This window comes from Sciurus vulgaris, assembly GCF_902686455.1.
Source record: "Sciurus vulgaris genome assembly, chromosome: 6".
Taxonomy (NCBI): Eukaryota; Metazoa; Chordata; class Mammalia; order Rodentia; family Sciuridae; genus Sciurus; species Sciurus vulgaris.
Window position 1 is genome coordinate 43,977,006 of NC_136466.1, and position 22,659 is coordinate 43,999,664.

Below are 22,659 nucleotides of genomic sequence, written 5' to 3' on the forward strand. Positions count from 1 at the left end.
GAGTAGAGAAAGGGAAATGGTGGGTTAGGTGATGGAAAGAGGAGGCACCAGGGACTGAAATGAAGCAAATTGAATTCCATCCATGTGCAATTATGTCAAAATGAACCAAACTATTATATATAAAATTATATAATGCAAATGCACTAATATGTATAATGAACTAATAAGAACATTAAATATTAATTAATAAAATGAATGACAAAAAAGTCTTGGTATGAATTCTTATAAAAGAACTGAATATTATACTTGAAATACCAACTAAAATTCCCAGAACATGAAGAGTGTCCAAATAATATTAGCTATCTTTTCATAAGCTCTGGACATTCACTCTTTTTTCACTGTTTATGTGCAGACATACCTGGTGGTAAGGATGAATCACTGACACACTATACCAACTCTCATGGACTGTACATTCTCCTAGGGAAGACAAGAAAGGAAAAAGTAAGCACATTTATGAAAAAATAATTATAATTCTTCAGTTATTATAAAGAAAGCAAATAAGGGACAGCAGGTCAAAACATCCTTACAGGTCACTAGGGATGGCTGCTTCAGCAAGATCTTTAAATATGTCTCTTTGAGGATGTAATATTAAAGCACAGACCTAAAAGTTAAAGGAATAACAGTTATTGAAAAAGTGATAAGAAATGCTTTCCATGCAAAGGAAGCAGCTCATACAATGATCCTGATACTAGAATGAAGTTAGTGTTTTTAGGGTGCTAATGTGGCAAAGGTATGCAGAGCAAGGGTAAGAAGCACAAGAACACATGCATAGAGATAGGCTATGCGTAGGGAATACACTGGGACAGGGTCCAAGTGGAAGCAAGAGACCAAGAAGCTTGTTGCTGTGGTCAAGGCAAGACAGAATGGCCTCTGGAACAAAGATGGAGGATTCAGAAAATGATATTGACAGGACCTGATGAAATATTGGATATAATAGGCAAGAAAAAGAGTTTTATACTATGGGCAACTGGGTGTTATAAACAGAAAATTCTGGAGCTGACTAAAGACTAGGATGAGTTAGTACTTGAAGTCATTGAAGTTGAGGTGCCTTGGTGCCTAGAAGACATGCGAGTGGTGATATCAAACCAGTGTGCTGTGCAGTTAAAGAACATTAATTTGCATTAATGAAGCAACTTGGAGTTGTTTGTAGAAAACCCATCAACATGTGAAAAATTAGACATGACCTACTTAAGTAACAGAAGCTCACAGAGTTAACCTGTTCTGAAATTAATCAGGAAAGTTTTCTCGCCTTTCATGCTCTATGGCAATATAGTTAGTGGCTCCTTTGAGTGAATATACAAAGTTCAAAAATGTAGCCAGAGGTCTCCTTACTACCACAAGGCCAGCTGATTTGTAATAGTTTCAAATTCTCTTGGTGAACAAACCAGTTTTTATTAAAGAAAAGAAAATTCACTCTTGGCTTGCATTGAATTTTAAAATGTAGGATGAATTTGTAATGTCAGTCCAACTAAATTTTTCTTCCTGGGACAAATAAATACACATATTAGAAACTTTTCTAACCTTCAGCTTGGCTTTCGACATTAGAAAAATTAAGTGTACATGTCTGAATTGTATCTTTGATAAAGCCATTCACTGTGAATAAAAGATAAAACACATTGAGTTTGTCCCAGCTCAGGCTTGTTATGTTTTCATTTTTCTCCAAAGCTTTAAAGTCATTTCCTTGAACAAAATCAACCAACTATGCACTTTGAGTACCGTTCACAGGACTTTTTATGAGTAGGGTTTTTTAAGGTCCATTAAGTCAACATTGTACTTTTACATCTATATTTTAAGTTGTGCTTTTATTTTTATTTTTCATGCACAATTCGGTAGGTGAGCACAAATCATTCAAATGCCATTTCCATCTTAAATCCTAATATTGAACACTGGTTGGAGCTAAAAGGACTTTCATGAATTAATAATAAGCACAGGAAGGTGATGATAAAGTAAATTTAAGCTGCCACTGATCCCTTCCAAATATGCACACATATCTAGCGACAAGGAAACACAATATTCTTGTACATGTAAAATAATTTAAATACTACAGGTCATGTCTAGCTTGTGTCATAACAGTAATTTTAATACCCTTTAGTAAGTATCAAATATGAGTCATTCACTTGATACTCCAAAGATATGGGCACTATCCTAATTTTATACAAAAAAATACTGAAACTATTCTCCATGAATATGGCTGGAGCAAGATTTAAATCCAGATAGTTCTTCCTTTGTAGCTTTTTCTACTACTCTACATCACTGTAAGGGGAGATAAGATATTTGAATCAGCTTTGGGTATATAACCCGTGGGGAGGATAAAAAGTAATACTGCAATTACAGCTGTAGACAATCCACCATTATTCTTGGGTTTCCCTGTGGAAATAGGATCTGTATTTACTTGTTTCCAGGTTCTGTTGATGCCCTCTATCCCTACTGGGGTTAAAGGTGAGAAAGCTAATGAAGTAGGAAGTAGTTATCTGGAGATTTTCAGTGCATATCTTCTTAGAACTAAGATACTAAAGGATGTGTTCTAGCAAAATGAGGGAGAAAATACAGAAAGAAGAAAATATAAATTCCAGGAAACAAGGAGAGTCTTCTTGGCTTTGAATCATTGAAAAACCCTGGGACTTTTGTGGTCAGTCTTTGTTTTGCAGCCTTTGTTATTGCTCTGTGCTCTGTGCTTCAGCTTCTTGGGCCAGTAAAAGGTGGGCATCTCCACTGGCAGTTCTCTGCCAAACCAAGTAAGAGGAATCATCGTAAATATACCAATAGTATGGCTTCTGGTGGTCACCATGATAGCTCCTGCTGAGGTCTATCCACCTTCTAGTAAAAGTGTTTATTAAGATTGGGATCTTATCCACCTAGAAGGCCCAGGCCCCCTTCCCAGGCTTCTTTTGGGGTAGTTCCACACTTCATATAAGGAACTTCAGATAATGGGTTTTCAGTTCCAGAAGATGTGAATTGGTGGTTTTAGACCAGCTCCGAGCAGCAAATGTGCCCCAGGTCTTAAAAAAAAAAAAAATGCAAGGTTTTACAAATGGGAAGAGTTGACATCAAATGTTGGATTTCATGCTTCTCTTTAAAATACAGGGAATCTGGCAATGTTGGGCTCACAGAGACCCTCATTGCAACAGACAGAGGCAGCTGAATTGGGTCAAGTTCCTTTAAGTCCAACAGACACTTCCAAGTTACCACAACCTCTACCAGTTCCTATTATCTTTTATACCCAAAAGGCTTTACACCTTTGTTTCTGGTTAGACTCCAGTAGGTATTTGAATTGGCATCATTTACCTAGACCTCAAAACCACAAATCCCAGTTCATTAAAGATAAAGAGAGACCCAGTTTGGGATATAAAGTCCTAGGTTCCTTTTGAGAGGGTAATGGAAGACAGAAGATAGTACCCAAGTTAATTCCTCACTTATCCTGCCAAGTACAGCAGAACTTCGCTTGGAAAAGATGAGAAGCTCAACTACAAATATGAATTTAGAATTGATTCACTCAGGATTTGAATGCAGGACTTTCTGTCTTCAAAGTCCAAATCAAGTCAATGTGTGTGTGTGTTTGTGTGTGTATAATTTTTTTGAGCTACTGGGGAACCCAGAAACACTCTTCCACTGTACTACATCCCCAGCCCTTTATACTTTTTTATTTTGAGAAAGGATCTCATTAAGTAGCTCAAGTTAGCCTCAAACCTGTGATCCCCCTGCTTCAGCCTCCCAAGTCACTAGGATTATAGGAGTGCACCCAAAAAGCTCCTAAGATATCGTATTGATTCTACCCCTCAATACTTTAATAATTTTCACCTATGAAAACAGAAAATCAGATGATCACTTGCTAAAAGATTGAGTATATTATCAATAATTTATTATATTCTCTTTAAGTTGTCTGACCTCCTATTGACTACCAAATTACAATGCATTATGAAGAATATTTTCATGAGTTTATAACCATTTATTTGCCAAATAACTGTGGTCAGAAGATTGCCATTGCTCATGGTCTCTCTCCTTCCCTATCTCTCTTTCTTTCTCTGTGTGTTAGATACATTTGTATACATACATACACATTTCCCATTGTTAATTTGCTTTCTCAAGCAGAGTCTGTCTTCCATTAAAATGATAGCCAGGATATAATATAGGTTTCAAAAAATTAAAATTTTAGATATTTAAAGTAAGCAACATGGTGATTTGATATGCATACAAAGTGAAATAGTTAACACAATCAAGCTAATTAACATTATTCATCACCTCGCATAGTTAGAATTGGTGTGTGTGTGAATACTTACAATCCACTTAATTAGCAAATTTCAAGGATGTAGCACAGTGTTATTGACTACAGTCACCATGCTCTGCATCAGCTCTCCAGAACTCACTCATCCTGTGACCCTTTCATGACCATCTCCCCACTCCCCTCACCCTTCAGCACCTGACAAGCATCATCCTAGTCTCTGCTTTTATGAGTCCTTTTTAGATTACACATATCAGTGAGATCATACAGTATTTGTCCTTCTGTCACTGCCTTATTTCACTTAGTATAATGTCTTCCAGGTTCAGCCTAGTAAAAAATGCAGGACTGACTTCTTTTTAAACACTGAATAATATCTCATTGTATATAGCATATTTTCTTTATCCATCCATCAATACCTATGTTGCTTTTATATCTTGCTCATGTGAATAATGTTCCAATAAACTTGGAAGAAGACTTTACAATAAAAAAAGTGAGGGTCTATTCTGGTATAATAAAAAAAAGTTCACTGTAAATCTCTAGCCTGTGAAATGTCATCCACGCGAATGAGGAAGTTGTGAAGTATGCTTGCAAGGAGGGAAATTGTTACAGATGCTAAATTCAGGTGGCAAGATGGATGTGGATCTAGTGTTCAGTTCTGAAAGTAAAGGTGGAGCTATAAAAAGGGTGGTATAGAAGGTTTTCAGGAGCTAAAAGTAAGATGAAGATGAATGGGGATGAATGCTAGAAATGGGACTGTAAATTAAAGTAGATAGTGGTGGGAATGAGTGGTTTTCAGGTGCTGGACAGCTTCTTAGCGTATCACAACATGATCTTTAAGAACACCTGCTTCAATGTCATTGTAATGTATGGTGAAGTCCAAAACTGAAAAATTCAGGATATGATCTCATTATTTCTGGAACCAGAGTAATTAGAAAAGAAACTATTCCTGACTATACAATAAGATGCTATGGAAAATTTTAAAAAGCAATTTCTATAATATATCATTAGAAACTTTACTCATAAAATACTTTTATTTTTCTATTCTTTGGCTTGATTTTATGACCAAATAATAGACATTTAAAGACTTTTAATCTTTTTTTATTTTACCTGAAAATGACACAAAGCTATTATTGATTAAAATAGGAAAAAAATAGAAACTAAAGAGTTTTCCTAATATGTTAAACATTATATCACCAGAATTGTATTTTTTAAATCCTCTTAATCATTTATCATATAACATATTAAAATGCCCCCTTAGACGAGGTGCCATAGGGCGACTCATGTAAAGCCAGTTAAATAGATATGCACAGCTTACCTGTAAAAGCATCAGTGAATTGATGCCAATACCCAGCATACCAAGAAATTGTCAAGTCTCTTATAAGCTGTGTGGTGTAGGTGTCAGAGGTGGGGGCAATGATCATTTGTGGAATGTAGAGAACAGATTCCCTCCAGAGATATTTTTTTCTTAGATTTCAGGTGGCCAGGGTACGTGACCTGAAAGGAGGCTTTCAACAGTAAAGCCTTAACGAACTCAACTAAACAGTATATTTTTAGAAATCCAGAATTAACTAATTAGAATAAGTTATTCTCAATGTATGTATGTCAAAATACACTCTACTGTCATGTATATCTAAAAAGATAAAAATTTTAAAACAAAGAAAATAAACCCAGAATTGACATGGAAAAATCAAAATTCTGAGATAAAGGATATGGCCCCAGGATTGTAGTTTTAAACTTTTGGAGGTATTTCTTGTTTAAATGCATGAGGTACTTCCCTGCATTTATTTAGAGTATAGTGCATACGCTGATCCAGTCACACTCACCCGTGGGAGTCTCTCCATAACCATGTGCAGCCACTGGCTCAGCTTTCCTGAGCTCCCTCAGTTTCTTTTCTGATGAAAGCACACAAGTGAGTCTGCTCCTGGTACAACAGCCACCTGTCAATATCTAATGAGACCTCTGCCACCTGCCTGTGCTGTTTTCTTGGGTTCTGAGTCCTTTAAGAAGTGGGCTTCCGACAGCCACACCTCATCTGGCAGGCTGGGTGTAGGGAACCTACCCTGAAATAAGAGCACAGACTTCTAAAACCTAACCTGTCTAAAAGTTTGCAGTCTCAAGATGCTGTCCATATGTGTCTGAGGTGCAGAAAGGTGATAGAATAACTAAAATATTACAGGGAAAGTTAATTCATCATGCAAGGAACTAGTACTGGTCACCTTCAGAGAATGCTTTGGTCCTACTTTCTTCACAATTTTAGGGTTGTTTGATGACAACAATATTTAATTGTAGGATTTAATACTAAATATAATTGATCTACTACTTACATGTTGTTTAGAGGAATCTAAATTCCACTTAGAGATGCCACAGCTCATTCATATATCTGAACTTCTTAGGATATTCATTGAATCATAATACTATTCAGATAGACAAACCATTTGGCTGGGGCCTCACAGGAAGAGGTCTTCAGCCCTCAAATTTCTTAAACTGCATAGATGGTAGTCACTTCAATCCTCCACTCTAATCTTACAAAATAAAGGTTGCCTTACCAATATTCACTTTTAATTGATACTTCCATTTTATTATTCAGCTTTGAGGATTACTCTCACCAGCTTCAAACAACTTTGTTGAGATATAATTTACATACCACACAATCAACTCATTTATTGAGCAAATCAGTAGGTTTTAGTGTATTCAGAGTGGTGCAACTACCATCACAATCCAATTTTAAAATATTTTCACCAAACCAAAAAGAAACACTATACCTATGAGCAGCTGCTGATTTGCTACCTTCGTTGGCCTGTCCTAGGCAACTACTAATTACAATTTATTGTCAACAGTGTTACCTACTCTGGAGATTCCCTCTAGAGGGAATCATAAAAATATGTAGTTTTCTTGTGACTGACCTTCCTTCATGTGTTTTCAAGGTTTATCCATGGTATATCACATCTCAGCTCTTCATTTCATTTTACTGAAGAATAATATTCCATTTTAAGTATAAGCCACATCTTACACATTCATCAGTTGATGGACATTTGAATTATTTCTACTTTTGCTATAAGAGATAATGCTGCTGTGAACATTCATGTAAGGGTGGTATGAAGATGTACATTTTCATTTGAGTACTTACCTAGGAGTGGCATTGCTGGGCAATAATGGGAACTTCAATACTATAAGGAACTGTCAAAAAGCAGCTCTACTATTTTACATTCCTACCAGTAGTTAATGATGATTCAAATATCACCACATCCTCATCTACACTTGTTCTTTTTGACTACAGATACCTCACTGGGTGTGAAGTGGTAGCTAATCATGGTTTTGGTTTGCGTTTCCTGAGTGGCCAGTGATGTTGGACATTTGTTTTCATGTGGTTCTTGGTCATTTTCAATATCTTCTTTGGAGAAATGTCTACTCAGAGACTTTGACTTTGGGTTATTTCTTTTTATTATTGAGTTTGAGTTCTTTATCTACTCTTGATACTAGTCCCTTTTAACGTCTATGATTTGCAAATATTTTCTGTCATTATATAGATGGTCTTTTCACTTTCCTGATGGTGTCCTATGAATGAATGTTTTTAATTTTGATGAAGTATGATTTGTGGATTTGGGGGTTTTGATTTTTGTGTTTTTTGGCATTTTTGTTTGTAATTCATGCTTTTAGTGTCATATCTAACAAATCATTGCCAAACCAAAGATTTGATCTTGCTTACTGTAGCTTTATAGTATAAGTTTCAGTTTAGTGTTGTTTCCCCTACTCCCACTTTTGAAAATTAATGTAATCTTTCCTTAAACTGTCTTATTGCTAAAATGATCATATTAAAAATGTTTATTTGTGGCACTGGAGATTGAACACAGGGATGCTCTAATCTTTGTAAGTTCTTGAGAATGTCTAGAGGATCACACTTTAATTTGATGTAAAAAGGCACAATGAACAATGAGATAGTGAAAAGTAAAACCTACTCAGAGGTACAATTGAGAAAATTTTCCAAAGATAGGCTCTCACATAAATAGGGCTTCACTTTTTCTTCCTTTCCAAAACCCAGATAGCATTTCTCCTACATTATAGGTCTTATAAATGTTATCTGCCTTCTCCCACCTTAGTTCTTAATGCAAGGTAACAGAAAAGCCAGGTTTTTTACATTCATTGTTATATTTCTGGTTATTTTATTCTTTTTGATGATATTACACTTGGAATCATTTTTTCATTGATTTTTAGATTGTTCATTACTAGCATATACACATACAATTGACCTTTGTATATTGACCTTGTACCTAGAAGTCTGCTGAACCTATTTCTTAGTTCCTTAGGATTTTCTACCTATGCAAATGTGTCATGTGTGAATAGGTAGTTCTTCCTTTTCATCTGGGATTCATTTTCTTGCCTAATTACACTGACTAGAACTTCCAATAAAATAATTAATAGAAGTGGAAAGAACAGTGTTGTCTTATTTCTGATCGTAAAGAAAAAGCACTTAATCTTTCCATTCAGGTTATTTTAAGTGGTTCTTTTTTTAATGGATGCCTCTTATCAGGTTGAAGTCACCTAGTTCCCAGCTTCTTACTGATCCTACTTTGTTGAGTATGTTTGTCATGGAATGGTTTTGGATTTTGCCAGATGTTTTTACTCTGACTACTAAGATGATTGTGTTTTTTGACCTTTATTTTATTAATATGCTGTACTATAGTAATTGGTTTTTTCCAATGTTCAACTAACCTTGCATTCCTAGGACACATCCCACTTGGTATGTATCATTCTTTATATATTACTGTATTCAGATTGATCCTGTTTTGTTGCAGTTTTTTTAATAGATCATTCCACTGTTCTCTGTCACATTCTTGATAATGCTAAGTCAGCTGTTAATCTTACTGGGCTCTCTGGTACTAAGCATGCCATTTTTTCTCTTGCTAATTTCAAGATTTTTCTCTCTTGACCTTCAGCTTCTGACTATGATGCATCTGGGTTTGAACAGCTTTATGTTTATCCTGGTTGGGGTTTGTCAAACTTCTTATCCATCTGAATTAATGTGTTTCCTCAAATCTGTAATGTTTTTGGCCATCGTTTCTTTGAATGTTTTGTCTGCTCCCTTTTCTCTTTCCTTTTCTAGTCTTGCATTTCATGTATGTTGATGTGATTAAAGGTGTGCTATGCTTTTCTGAGGCTCTGTTCATTTTCTTTATTCTTTTTTCTCTCTGTTCTTCACATCATATGATTTTCATCAATCTTCAGTTTATTGATTTTTTTTTTCTGCCAGCTCAAATTTATTCCTGAGCCCTTGTCATGAGTTTTTCATTGTGGATATTGTACTTTTTAACTCCAGAATTTTGGTTTAGTTCTTTTTAGTAATTTCTGTTCACCCATATTCTCTGTTGATGAGCCATTCCCAGTATCCCTCCCTTTAGTCATCCTTTAAGTATAGTCCAGAGCTGGGCATGTGAATTACACTGGGTTGATCAGATTTGCCCAGAGAATTGTTTGGAATGCTGGGACAGAAGATGATCTGCTTTCCTCTGAATGGTGTGGGTGTGGACATAAGGCTTAAAACTGGGGCAGTCATTTTTGTTACTAAGTGATGAGTTAACCTGAGGCCTAAGCCAATACATATGAAGGCAAAAAATGACAAGAAAATATCTGAGGGAAGCAACTGGAACACCAATGATGTCTATACCTCTTAGTCAGATCACATTGATGTCTTCCCTAATTATATTATCAGTGATATGGGCCAAGAAAAAATGCTTGTTAAGAGAATTTGACTTGTCAAAGGAAGTGCCCAGCAGTTTTCACTAATTAAGATATTTTTGAGGAGGATTCACCCTCAGTTGTTAGGACAAAACACTGTGAAAGATTGAATCTTGTCACTATATTTATCTATCATATCTGCTGTGCTTTTTTTCCTGGTATATTGCATAATATACATTATTTTATATCACATGGATAATTATTATATATTAATAACTAAGACAATAAGACTGATGACCTTAATGGCTATAGAACAAAACAGAAATAATGATGAATAAAAGTCATTGAAAAAGAAACCCCTGGAGTTGTAGATGAGGATGAATACATAAAACCTTCACGATATATTAGCATTTATAATGTTCTTTGCTGGATGACATTATTCCATTTCATTCAGCTCAGCCATCATGATTCTTTTCCTTTATATGAGTGAGCACCAAATCACTCCTGTGCTGAGACAACTATTAGGGGTTGGAGATTTTAAAATAGTCCCAGAAAGAGAAATAAGATAGAAAAAGGATGGTTAGGTTTTATGAGCCTGTTTGGCAAGATGTGGATAAGAAAAAGGAAAACATAGGAATGTAGAAGGTTGATGAATAACACATGGGAACATAATCTGCAGGGCTGTGATCAAGAAAAGAGTAAAAAGAGCTAATGCATGGTGCACCTAACCCTGCTCAGGAGACACTAATGATGGGGAAAGAATACACTGGGTTTCAAAGGGAAGATAAACCTTTGAGAACTAAGATAGCCTCTTATGTTTTGGCACTGAAAAACCCTAGAATTTTTGGTCTCACCAAGCGGATGCTTTGGCCTTAATATTTGGGCTGCTTCTTAAAAATACCCTTGGTCTGCTGCGATTGTGGCTCAGTAGTAGAGCGCTTGCCTAGCATGCATGAGGCACTGGGTTCAATCCTCAGCACCACTTAAAATTACAAGTAAAAAATTTTAACAACAAAAGCATCATTGGTCCCACTTTTGCTGATAACCTCAGCTATGAGACATACCGGTTTCTCCTGTGGCACACAGCCTTGCTTCCTTATTCTGTCCCCACACTCTGTAAGCAAGGGAGAGGCAATGAGAGCAGAATGCTGCCCAGGAGCCAGGCTGGGTCCTCTGAGCCCCAGGACCCAAGAGCTTGAGGCCTGCTCCTCCTCAGGCCTCATATAGAAAGACAGAAATGACCTTTGCTAGTGTCAGTAAGTAACCTTCAGTGGTCTTCCATTTTTATTATGGATATTGCCAAAAATGAGGAATGCCCAGGCTGTCAGCAAAGTAGATGGAAGACTGTGTCTGAGTACATCAAGATCTGTTTATTCTTTTTAAAACATACTTTTTAATTAGACCTGCAGGTATGTAGTACTGCCATTTCTGATCCACAATAATATTCTATCCTCATAAATTATTCTGCTAAGCAAATGAAGTCCACAAGAGGGCAATTGTTAAAGATCACAGAAACCACAGAAGCCCAAGAGGAAATGTCCACATGGCCATTCACAGGCAGCTTCTGGTAACTATAGGCCACTGCTATCTGACCCTATTTGAGTGGATATAATCGATAGGCCATCTTTTGCTGTAGAGAAAACCTGGCCAGTGTGACATCATTGCACCATACAGACTTGGAAGACTATGAGATCTGGCTTCTCCTTGTTCCTCACCTCCTGCATATGGGTAGGGTAGGTACTCTGTCTCAGGTATTTTCTTTACATATAAATGGACATGATGGTGAAACCATTCCTTCCTTCCACATGGTTATAAGATGCAAGTAAAATAATACTTGAGAAACTGCTTTATAACTAGAATGTGCTGCTGTCCACTAAGGCCCCCTCCCCACCTTCTTATTGACTTTTGAGGTCTGAGTGTGTGTGTGTGCAGCTGCTGAGGGATATTTGTTCATAAAATCCACAAACAACTTTTTTTCTTCTCCTCCTCCCCCTCCTCTGAATTTTGTTGTTTGTTTGTTTGTTTGTTTTTGTACTGGGATACTTTACCACTGAGCTATAACCCTAGATCTTTTTGTTTTTCATTTTGAGACAGGGTCTTGCCAAATTCGTAATGTCCTACTAAGTTGCTGAGACTGGCCTCAAACTTGTGATCCTCCTGTCTTAGCCTCAGCTGGTATTATAGGAGTACACCACCATACCTGGAAAAATCAAGATTTTTTTAACACCTCGTAATCCTCAGTAATTTCAGTTTGTTCACTCACTTAAATAACACAAGTTGGATTCTACTAACTAAATTAGTATGATTTTATCTATGTTTTGTTGGCATTGCTGAGAGACATTTGTAGTTAAGCTAATTAGCTGATAAATTGTGAAAGGGTAAGAGCAGAAAAAAATTCTGAAAAGTTAATGAAGTTTATGGGCAGGCCCTAACAGTTTCAAAAAAATTGAGATATTGCTAAAAATTAGTAAGTCTATCAATAGGCTCATTCGGGTCTTGATACTTTATAACCATAATGCAAAAGTATACATATAATTATTATTTTAATGTTTCCTTTATGCTTTTTGACATTAGGATACAATTTAAAAATAATAGAGTTTGCAAGGTCTTTTAACTGTTGTACTTCGGGAAACAGAATTATTGTGCTAAGGAAACAGGTGATACTATCCTAATTCCACACTTGGATTAACATTAAGGAAAATAAGTTCAGAGAGGTTGCACCTATCACAGTCTCTGTATTTGATACTACCATAGAATTGATTCACTCAGATAAAGAGAAAGTGAATCTCAGAAAAATTTTACTTTGTAAGTCAGTTGAAATTTTCCCTCAGACAACTCAATGTGGGAAATAGTCAGGGACACTTGCTCTGTCTTTGTAAATAAATTCAGAACACCCAAACTGAAGAGGAACTGCTTTTAAAGGCACAAGAAAGAGAGGTAGCAGAGACAAATAATGTCTTTGAAGAAAAGAAGTACAATGGCATAATATAAATCTGAATAAAATAAGTGGGGTGCAATGCCCCTGTGGTTTGAGAAAACTGTTCTTCGAAGATGTGTGTTTGTTTGTGTTGGGGGAGATTATATGTGAGTATATTCACAAGCTTGGCACACAAAAAATATAGGAAAGCAACTGTTGCAAGCCATATGAAAAAAAGAGAAGTTGAGCAGAAAATGATGCTGGAAATAAAGATGCTTGATTGATTAGATTTCAAATGCATTCTGTGGATGAGTATGACCTCTGGTGTTAATCTAGGGAAATTCCAGCATTTAAATGCCTTCAGTCAGAAGCAAATGTAATTTTCTGAAAGCTTATCACTAGAAGTCACTGTTTTATGTCCTTTCTTTCTTCATTTCCACTCTCTTTTCTTCCCTTCTCATTCTCACAAATGGGAAACTGCCACATGCAAAGCACTACCCTCATGAAAGAATATTGTCTTTGTTGCTGTGACAGCTTAACTTGACATGTGTCTCTACAATCCTACATAGGATGAAAAACCCACAAAGTTATGGCATGCATATTTTAAAAGTCTACATATAAGCTTAAAAATGTTTATTTTTTAAACAAGAAATCCCCCAAATAAAATCTTACATGTGTTCTGTCATGACCCAATAGTATAAAATGCCTGTAACCATAGAGTCATGATGATTCAGACTAAAATTGAGGCACAAAGTTTTGGGGATTTTTTTCTTGAAGTTTTTCATCATCATGCTGATAGAGGTTCATCACATTTGCAAAATATGGGTATTAGTTTTGAACGTGTGTGATCAATTGATTCTTTAATGAAAAGACAATAAATGTCTGCCTTGCATTTCTCCCTGTGGAATGAAGGGAGCTTCACGTTATTAAATTGTTATGAGGATTTTCACAAGATTGGCAAGGCTGAAGTACTGTTAAACTGAGTTTGAAATTTTCTGACAGTCCCTCATGCTGTTCACCAGTTTTCTCTTTTCTTGTATAATTTGTACATTCCATCCTTCCCTGCACCCTCCTTGAGAGAAGTGAGAATTCCACAGAGCACTATCTTAAATAAATCTCAGTAAGCACTCATTTCTAGTTTCTACAGGATTATAACATTATACGTAATCCTATATGAAGGCATAGAGATGTGTGCAGCAATATATATAATTTCCTTCTGTTAATGGAATCTCCATTTGAAGCCTTGAGTTTGCTATTTGAGAATGTCAGTTTCATATAAGGGGATATAGCTATTATTTTCCTTATTACATTTTAGTGACTAGAAATTTATATCTCATTTAATGTTGATGACCACTGTTGTGATATTTAGGGGGAGTGACCTTTATAATCTTTCATCTAAATGTATGAAGGGTTAATGAAAATACTGATTTACCACAAAGCTTCTTTGAAGTATTTAGATTTATAAGGATGGATCAAATAACTTCCCTCAATCAGCTACATCAAGCAACCAGAAAAAGGCTATATAATTTGTTGGGAAGTGTACTAATAAATGTTTGATGGATTTTGTGCTTGAGTTAAATTTTTTTTTTCAGATCAAAAGGCAAATAATTTTAATTTGGAAACTTTTAGATTCAGCTTACTCATTAGTTTTTAATAGTCCTGCTCACCACACCACTCAATATCTACTCAGTCGCCCCCCACATTCAGTATTATTATTCTAAACAAGTTTTATTAATTTCTCACTTTGGAAACATAAAACAAAACAAAAAAAATCATAAAGGAGTGCTGTGTGATTTTTAACTACTAAAATTCTATCCTTAGCCCAAACCATTGAGAAATTCAGATCCTATTAATTAGCTCAAGTTAAGAACTATGGGACTAAAACCTTCCCTGATTTTTCCTTCTGAATCTATTTACTTGCATGTTCAAAAAAAATTAAAATTGTTTAACACATCCAAATATCCAAAAATAAATTATTCACTCCGTGGCATTGAAAACGCGCGCACACACACAGGAATAAAGAAAAGGTAAGCAACTTTAGGGCAGCTGCTGAATAGAATGTCAAGAAATTGGATCCAGCTGGGAATTCCAATTACCTAATGAGGGTGATCTACTTTCACTCTAATTCGTCGGTCTACTTCATTAATTACTCTCACAAATGCTTTAAAATCACAATTTAAAAGGGAAAAATATTCAATTGGCCGTTTTCTATGATTTTTGGGGGGAGGAGGGGTTTCAATTTACAAAGAAAACTGTAAAGACTTAAGATGGAGCAGAAACAAAGAACCCTCAATAGGATCCCCTACGTCTTTGTTAGTGTACCACTCAGTGAATAACACATCACGGCAAATTTCATACAAAAGGCAATGTTTATTGGTGTATTAGTAAATAAATAACCATTATACCTAAGTACAGCAAACTCCAGCACTACCCCTGGACAGCGATTATTCAGCCTGGGTTATCATTACAGTATTAATAATTTCCCAACCCGCTGCAACTGCTAACGTGAATCAACCGGCACCAGGCCCCTCTCCCACCCGCTGCTGCAGTCTGGGCTTGGCAAAGAAGATCAGTGTTTTCGCATTTGTGACCCGCCTTTGCTTTGTGTCTGCAGGTGAGGAGGAAAAGAAAAGGAGCTGGCGGCCTGCGGTGGCAGAGCAGCCCTCAGACCCTCCGAGGCGCCTCTCAGCCGAGGACGAAGCTTGTGGACCTACTCACTCGGGCTGCCGGAGGGCCTGAGAGCGGGAGCCCGGGATTCGGCGACCGGGGGCGCTAGCCCCTCATGTTCCGCAGAAGGCGAAAATGTGAGCGGGCGGTAGCGGGGAAAGCCCTCCGCCCCCGCCAGGGGGACCAGGGAAGCCCGAATGGGCTCTTCCCGGGGACGGCGGGGATCCCCTCCCCCGGCCCCGCCCCCACCTCCCCCGGCCCGGGCGCCGAGGCGGTTAACCCTATCCGCGCCACAGCGCACTCTGGCTAGAGCGCAGCGCTGCCAATCTGAATTCCGGGACTCTGGAGCCTGGAGCCAGCGAAATATCCCGGCGCCAGGTCGCCTCTGATCCACTGCGGCCAAGCCGAGGCTCCTGTCCGGGAGTTTTCCCCAAATGTTGCTGCACTAGCGTAGCCAGTCGCCAAACTTTTTCTCCCCAGAGCCGGTGCCCCCGCAATTACTTGGCGGGCAGCCTGCAGCCCACACTCAGCAGGACGTTGTGGGGAGAGGCGGGTGTAAGGCGAGGGGGCTGCTGTTTTGGAGCCCTACAAGGCGTGAGAGTGGAGGAGTGGTTCGGGTTTCGCACTGTCCTGGTTCCTGCCTGAGTGGTTCGACGTGCTGCAGTGCCTGGGGCAGGTGATCCGGACACTGCGTTCGGCATCAGTCAGGGGAGCGGCGGCGGCACGGGAGAGGCACCTTTCAGTTCTCACCCCCTGCAACCCGCCTGCACTACGTGGGTGTTCTCTATCCTGGGTAGTGCTCAGGGGTGCTCAGAATCAGCAGGTGGTATCCACGCCCTCTAGCCCTGGCCTGTGACCCCCCTCCCGGGGTTTTCATTCTGCAGATTCCCCTTCCCACTTCTCTCTCTCTTTCTCCCTCTCTCTCTCTCTCTCTCTCTCTCTCTCTCTCTCTCTCTCTCACACACACACACACACACACACACACACACACACACACACACACACACACACACACACACACACACACACACACACACACACACACACAGGCAGCTCTAAGCCGCGCGCGCCGCAAACTCAGTCTTGGTCCCCGCAGGTGATGTCATGCCCATTGTTTTGGTGCGCCCAACCAATCGGACTCGCCGCCTGGATTCTACCGGAGCCGGCATGGGCCCTTCCTCGCACCAGCAGCAGGAGTCCCCGCTCCCGACCATAACGCATTGCGCAGGGTGCACCACCGCCTGGTCTCCCTGCAGCTTTAACAGCCCTGACATGGAAACCCCATTGCAGTTCCAGCGCGGCTTCTTCCCAGAGCAGCCGCCACCGCCGCCGCGCTCTTCACACCTGCATTGCCAGCAGCAGCAACAGAGCCAGGACAAGCCGTGCCCGCCCTTCGCGCCCCTCCCGCACCCGCACCACCACCCTCACCTCGCGCACCAGCAGCCGGGCAGCGGCGGCAGCAGCCCATGCCTCCGGTGCAACAGCTGCGCCTCCTCCGGTGCCCCGGCGGCGGGGGCGGGGGCGGGGGATAACCTGTCCCTGTTGCTCCGCACCTCCTCGCCCGGCGGCGCCTTCCGGACCCGCACCTCCTCGCCGCTGTCGGGCTCTTCGTGCTGCTGCTGCTGCTCGTCGCGCCGGGGCAGCCAGCTCAATGTGAGCGAGCTGACGCCGTCCAGCCATGCCAGTGCGCTCCGGCAGCAGTACGCGCAGCAGCCCGCGTCCGCCTCCCAGTACCACCAGTGCCACAGCCTGCAGCCCGCCGCCAGCCCTACGGGCAGCCTCGGTAGCCTGGGCTCCGGGCCCCCGATCGCGCACCACCACCACCATCCGCACCCAGCGCACCACCAGCACCACCAGCCCCAGGCGCGCCGCGAGAGCAACCCCTTCACCGAAATAGCCATGAGCAGCTGCAGGTACAACGGGGGCGTCATGCGGCCGCTCAGCAACTTGAGCGCGTCCCGCCGGAACCTGCACGAGATGGACTCGGAGGCGCAGCCCCTGCAGCCCCCTGCGTCTGTCGGAGGAGGTGGCGGCTCGTCCTCCCCGTCTGCCGCCGCTGCTGCCGCTGCCTCTTCCTCAGCCCCAGAGATCGTGGTGTCTAAGCCGGAGCACAACAACTCCAACAACCTGGCGCTCTACGGAGCCGGCGGCGGAGGCAGCACTGGAGGAGGAGGCGGCGGCGGCAGTGGGCATGGCAGCAGTAGTGGCACCAAGTCCAGCAAAAAGAAGAACCAGAACATCGGCTACAAGCTGGGCCACCGGCGCGCCCTGTTCGAGAAGCGCAAGCGGCTCAGCGACTACGCGCTCATCTTCGGCATGTTCGGCATCGTGGTCATGGTTATCGAGACCGAGCTGTCGTGGGGCGCCTATGACAAGGTACAGGCTTGAATCCTTGCCCACCCTCCCAGATAGGGGCGCCAGGTGGTTGGGATGGGCACTGGCGGGAACTCTTTACCAAAGACTCCGAGTCTTCCCTGTAGGAGCAAGAGTGCCTGCGGGAGCAGCTAGGGCGGCTAGGACGCGCACGCCTAGATGGCTAGGCAACTCCGAAAGGAAACCTTTCCGCGTGCGGCCAAAGTTCTCCAGGCACTGAGAGTGCCTAGCGCTTTCAAGCACATTAAATAAGTGGTTATGGGAGTCAGTGGGGAAAAAGCAAGTGTATTCTTCTCCCGGTGCTCCTGTTTAGGAGGTCGTTTTCAACCCTCACCACTTAAACTCGGGGGTAACTTCCTCTTGGGTTTAGCGACGAGTCAGGTGAGGCGTTTCAGACCTTGGTAGTGAGGATCTTGCAGCCAAGCCACAAGTCTTCCCAGCTCTGCGATCCTCCCGCTTGGTTTTGAAGCAAAGTAATCTGACATCGCAGATACAGGATTGCTCCTCCCGACCCCCGCGCCCCTTACTGTGAGTTCAGGTCCACTTTCGGGGGACTAAGTGACCCGTGAGGCCTGGAAGGTGGTTAAACGTGCTTCTTTCTTAAAAGTCTTCGGTCTGTGTTGCAGGCGTCGCTGTATTCCTTAGCTCTGAAATGCCTTATCAGTCTCTCCACGATCATCCTGCTCGGTCTGATCATCGTGTACCACGCCAGGGAAATACAGGTAATAGGTTCTGCTGTTTATGAATGTAGGAAGTCTGGGGAAAAGCAAGGCAGCAGCAGGGCTTTTTCCAAGCAGTCATGTCCTTGCTTGAGGTTACAGAAGACACATGCTGTGTCTTATGTGAGCACCTGACCTGTTCTTTCAAGAAGTTAAAAGCAAAAGAAGGCAGTGCAGCATGTAAACAGGCAGTAGTTTCTGGTATGTATGGGTTAAATCGTTAAGATTTTCACCTGTCTTCTTCAGGTAGATCAACTTCTATAAATCAGTCACTACTTTTATTTTCATTAAGGTTAATTATACCCTATCCTTAATCTTTACGGTAAACATGTGTTCTTGTTGGAGATAACTTTTCCTGATGAGTAAGTCATTAGGGAAGGTCTTGTCCAACTACACGTCTTCTATTATGTAGCATAAAGAAGAAAGTAGATTCATGATGTTGTTGGCTAACATATATGAGGAAAATTCTAACCTTTCCAAATGTTTCCTTGTCTGAAACTGTTCCTTATCCTAAAATGTTTAAAGTTTAGTTTATAAATTCATATATCTAGTACTTTAGTATATTCTTAGCTAAAATCATTAAGTTATTTTTTATAAAGTTGTTTAACAGTTAAGGCACTGTCATTGTGAACTGTCTTAACAGGAAAATGTTTTGTTTTATTTAAATATAGCCAGGAGCCCTATTGTTAGATTCGGTTGCTACTGACAATATCAGAATGGTCTATAAAATTTACCAGACATTTTGTCACTTGTTTACTTTGCTATAGCTCACAAAGGAGTATTAAGGTTTATGAGTTAAAATAACTAGATTTTTCAAAAATTATATTAGGACCCAACTTAGAATTTACACTCACCTGTATTTTCTGATTTTTCTGAGCCATACTTAGTCATTTGGTGGGATTATGAAAACTTCCAATTTAGGGTGTCTTTGAAAATATAACATTTTATATGACTTACCCCATAGAAAGTTTAGTATTAAGTTAAATTAATTTTAAATAAGTAACCAGCAAACACACACTAAATATAGAAGAAACAATTGTAATGATTGCCCAAACATACATGTAATCCTAAATGAGAGAGAAATTACTTTTTACTTTATATCTACTAAAACTTTGAAAAATGTGTTTTTGAAGGCATTAGGTTAGTAAATAGAATTAGAAAAAGAGTGTTTAGAAATAAATAGTAAAATTGTACTGGCAAAACAAGAGAAACATCTGAATTTTTTTTTTTTAATTTCAATTTTAAGATTTCAGATCCATCTCTAATTCAGGCCTCCTGATGATGGGCTTTTAAGATTCTTTCAAGTGTTTTTAAGTGATACTGAAATATAGCTTAAACATTATGAGTTTATCTTTTCATTTTGACATGAAGAGCAAATACTTAGAAGGAACAAAAATGGTCCTTTGACTCAGTTAGCAGATAGAAACCTGAAATCAGAAGATGGGAGTAGCTTTCCAGATCAGAGCAGGCCCTGTTCTCCTGGTTCTAGTCCAGAATCTTCCTGCTGAGTCTGCTGCTGCTTACTTAAAACTTCCAAACATGGACATTGCTTTATTTGCAGGTTCCCACTACATCCCAAAGTTTGGTATATGAATAGGATTAAGTTTAAAATCCTATTCTAGAATGTTCTCATGTACTTTTAAAAATCAAGTAACTTTAAAATGTTTTTCTTAATTTGTTTTGGAATGAGAGACCTTTGCTGATTAAAATTATTAGTTTTCCGTACATCGCCTGTTCTTCTGAAAAGTACACAACTAAACAGTCTTCGGGAGGACATTTACTGGTGATATTATCTCCAACAAGGTGTCTTCTTGAAAACACTGACTTTAAGGGGATTATTGGGAGATTTTTTTTTTTAATAATGTGCGAAGTCTAAGAGGAGCTTTTAAAAATATGTGTCCTAAAAAAATAAAAGATCAATACCATAGAATTCTTGAAACTTGCAGAAACTAATACAGTAAGCCACATTTTTATAGATTATTTTATGTCTGAGGATATTCCTCTCAGTGACTAATTTGGACTATGCCTGACATGCAAATACCTAGGTATGTTGATTAGGGCATATATAGCCTGGGTGAGAACAATGAGAACAGAATTGTCTGTGAATAAACACAGTGGACTTCCTTAGTTTCGGGTAACATAAACATCATAGAGTATTGGGTTTTTAAAATTTGGTTAATTTTATAGGATATACAATTTCTGTTAAGCCTGTTACACTTGAGAGATCATTTCAAAAAAGAGGCTTGGATAATATCATTTAGTTATTTTGAATGCAGCTCTTAATATTTTATCTAGAGGAATTTCTCCCTCTAGATGAAGCTCAAAATCCTCATCTAAGATGCTTTTAAAAACTAAAATATATGAAAGGACCAAATAAATCTGAAGACCTTGAGGGAAAAAAAAAAGGAGCTTCTAATTAGTCTGAACAGTCAACAATGCTGCCAGAATAGTTCATTCTGAAATTCACTAAAACCAAGTGCACAGTCTTATGTGTATTCATGAAAAATGATGAACTGTGCCCTCCTTTTTAATTTATTGATGACGCTGCTGTAGATGAATTTCTTTCATAAGATGTTTAAAGCTAATGGGCACATCTTGGTTTATTATAAAAAGTTCCAAATATATTGATTTAGTTTGAGTTAAGGAACTAAATGCAGGGATCATGCTGCCATTCAGAGACTGTCATTAAAAAAAAAAAATCAGTTTTAGCATATTGGTGTGATGACTGGATAATGATAGGTAGCTAGTGTGAGTTTCTGGCACAGGATAGCATTGCCCACTACTTTTAGGAAAAGATGGTGTTTTAGCTGATATTCAGTCTGTCTGTCCACCGGAATTGCTTAACAAAGCTTGGGGAGGCCCTGACATTTTCATGGAGTACCTTGGAAAGTAAGTCAGTGTGACCTTTTATAAAATGTTTATATACACTCTGGCAAAATAAAATGGTTCAGGTGAGTCATGGGCGGAAGCGCTTGGATTAAAATAGTGAAATAGGGAGGCTTTGCAAGAACACAGCTCACTAAATTTCAGCTTTGGTGTCATTTTTCAGTACCACAGACAGCTCAATATACCTGGCTACAAAATTTGTTCATTTCACTAATTACCTTTACTCCCCATGGCCAAAAGTGAAAATCTTTCTTCGTGTTGTTGTTTCTTATGTAAAATTAGATTAAGTGGGAGCAAATTTTCAGCTAAGTAGATATTAGACTTTTTCAAACAGTCATTTGAACTTGCTTTCTATATCCATCAATAAAGCCAGAAAAATTTTGAGTGAACTTTAAAAAATGCCTTTGTATCTTGACCTTCCAATATAGGAAAACATGCTGTAGGGGTGGTATTTGTAAAATTTGATACTAAATAAAGAACATTCCTACTTCAAGTCTTAATTTTAAATTAGAGGAAAAGCAAAAGTTGTCTTTCTGATGATTTTTCTTTTGTCCCCACTCCTGCAGTGGGATTGGAGTTATTTCTTGACAGGGTAGGTGTAAAATAAAGTTCAAATACTCGTTAAAGTCTTCAAAGTCAGAAAATTCTAATATAGGTTTCATTTCATCTTTTCAATTTTATTGTACTATCATTTTTTCTTGTGGAAACAATTTTAATAGAAATAGTTTAGGTTGTGGATTGGCAAACATGGTATTCTACACAGGTGGGAAAAAAATCCTTAGGTTGGTAGTTGATATTTTTGGTTCTCATGGAACTTATAAGAATGATAGGTACTGTACTTTAAATCAGAAAGGAATTGGTTTGGTTTGATTTTGGTAACAATATAATTATATAATAAATAGCATTAGGGAAAACACTCCCTTTTTTGGGGGGAGTATCCTTTGCAATGGAATAGCTGTGCATATCTTTTAAGCTAGCTTTTCAGAGATGGATTATGTAGAATTCTAACTGGAAGAATAGAAATTAAGATTTTACTTCACTTGTGTGCCAAGATCACACAGAGGAGGAAGGAGTGAGTGAGAGGAGGGGGGCTCAGTGGCCTATGAAATCTGGATTGACTGGGGAAGTATGTCTCCTCACCACTTAGTAGGCTTCGTTACCTACGCTGCGAACTCTGGGGAAGAATGTTCACTCTCCCACCCCTG

The 22,659-nt window shown here is 39.4% G+C and overlaps 1 protein-coding gene across 2 annotated transcripts in view; it reads left to right on the plus strand.

Annotated features, from left to right (window-relative positions):
- KCNN2 (potassium calcium-activated channel subfamily N member 2) overlaps positions 1-22,659 on the plus strand; it is a 276,234-nt gene that overhangs the window by 126,264 nt on the left and 127,311 nt on the right. The window contains exons 2-4 of one of the 2 annotated variants that reach the window (XM_079143884.1): positions 15,424-15,613; positions 16,573-17,852; positions 18,476-18,571. In XM_079143884.1, coding sequence (XP_079000010.1) covers positions 15,592-15,613; positions 16,573-17,852; positions 18,476-18,571 — 1,398 coding nt within the window. In that variant the 5' untranslated portion in view covers positions 15,424-15,591. Of the gene's footprint in view, positions 1-15,423; positions 15,614-16,572; positions 17,853-18,228; positions 18,378-18,475; positions 18,572-22,659 lie in introns of those variants that run through there. The other variant, XM_079143885.1, reaches the window with a different exon arrangement.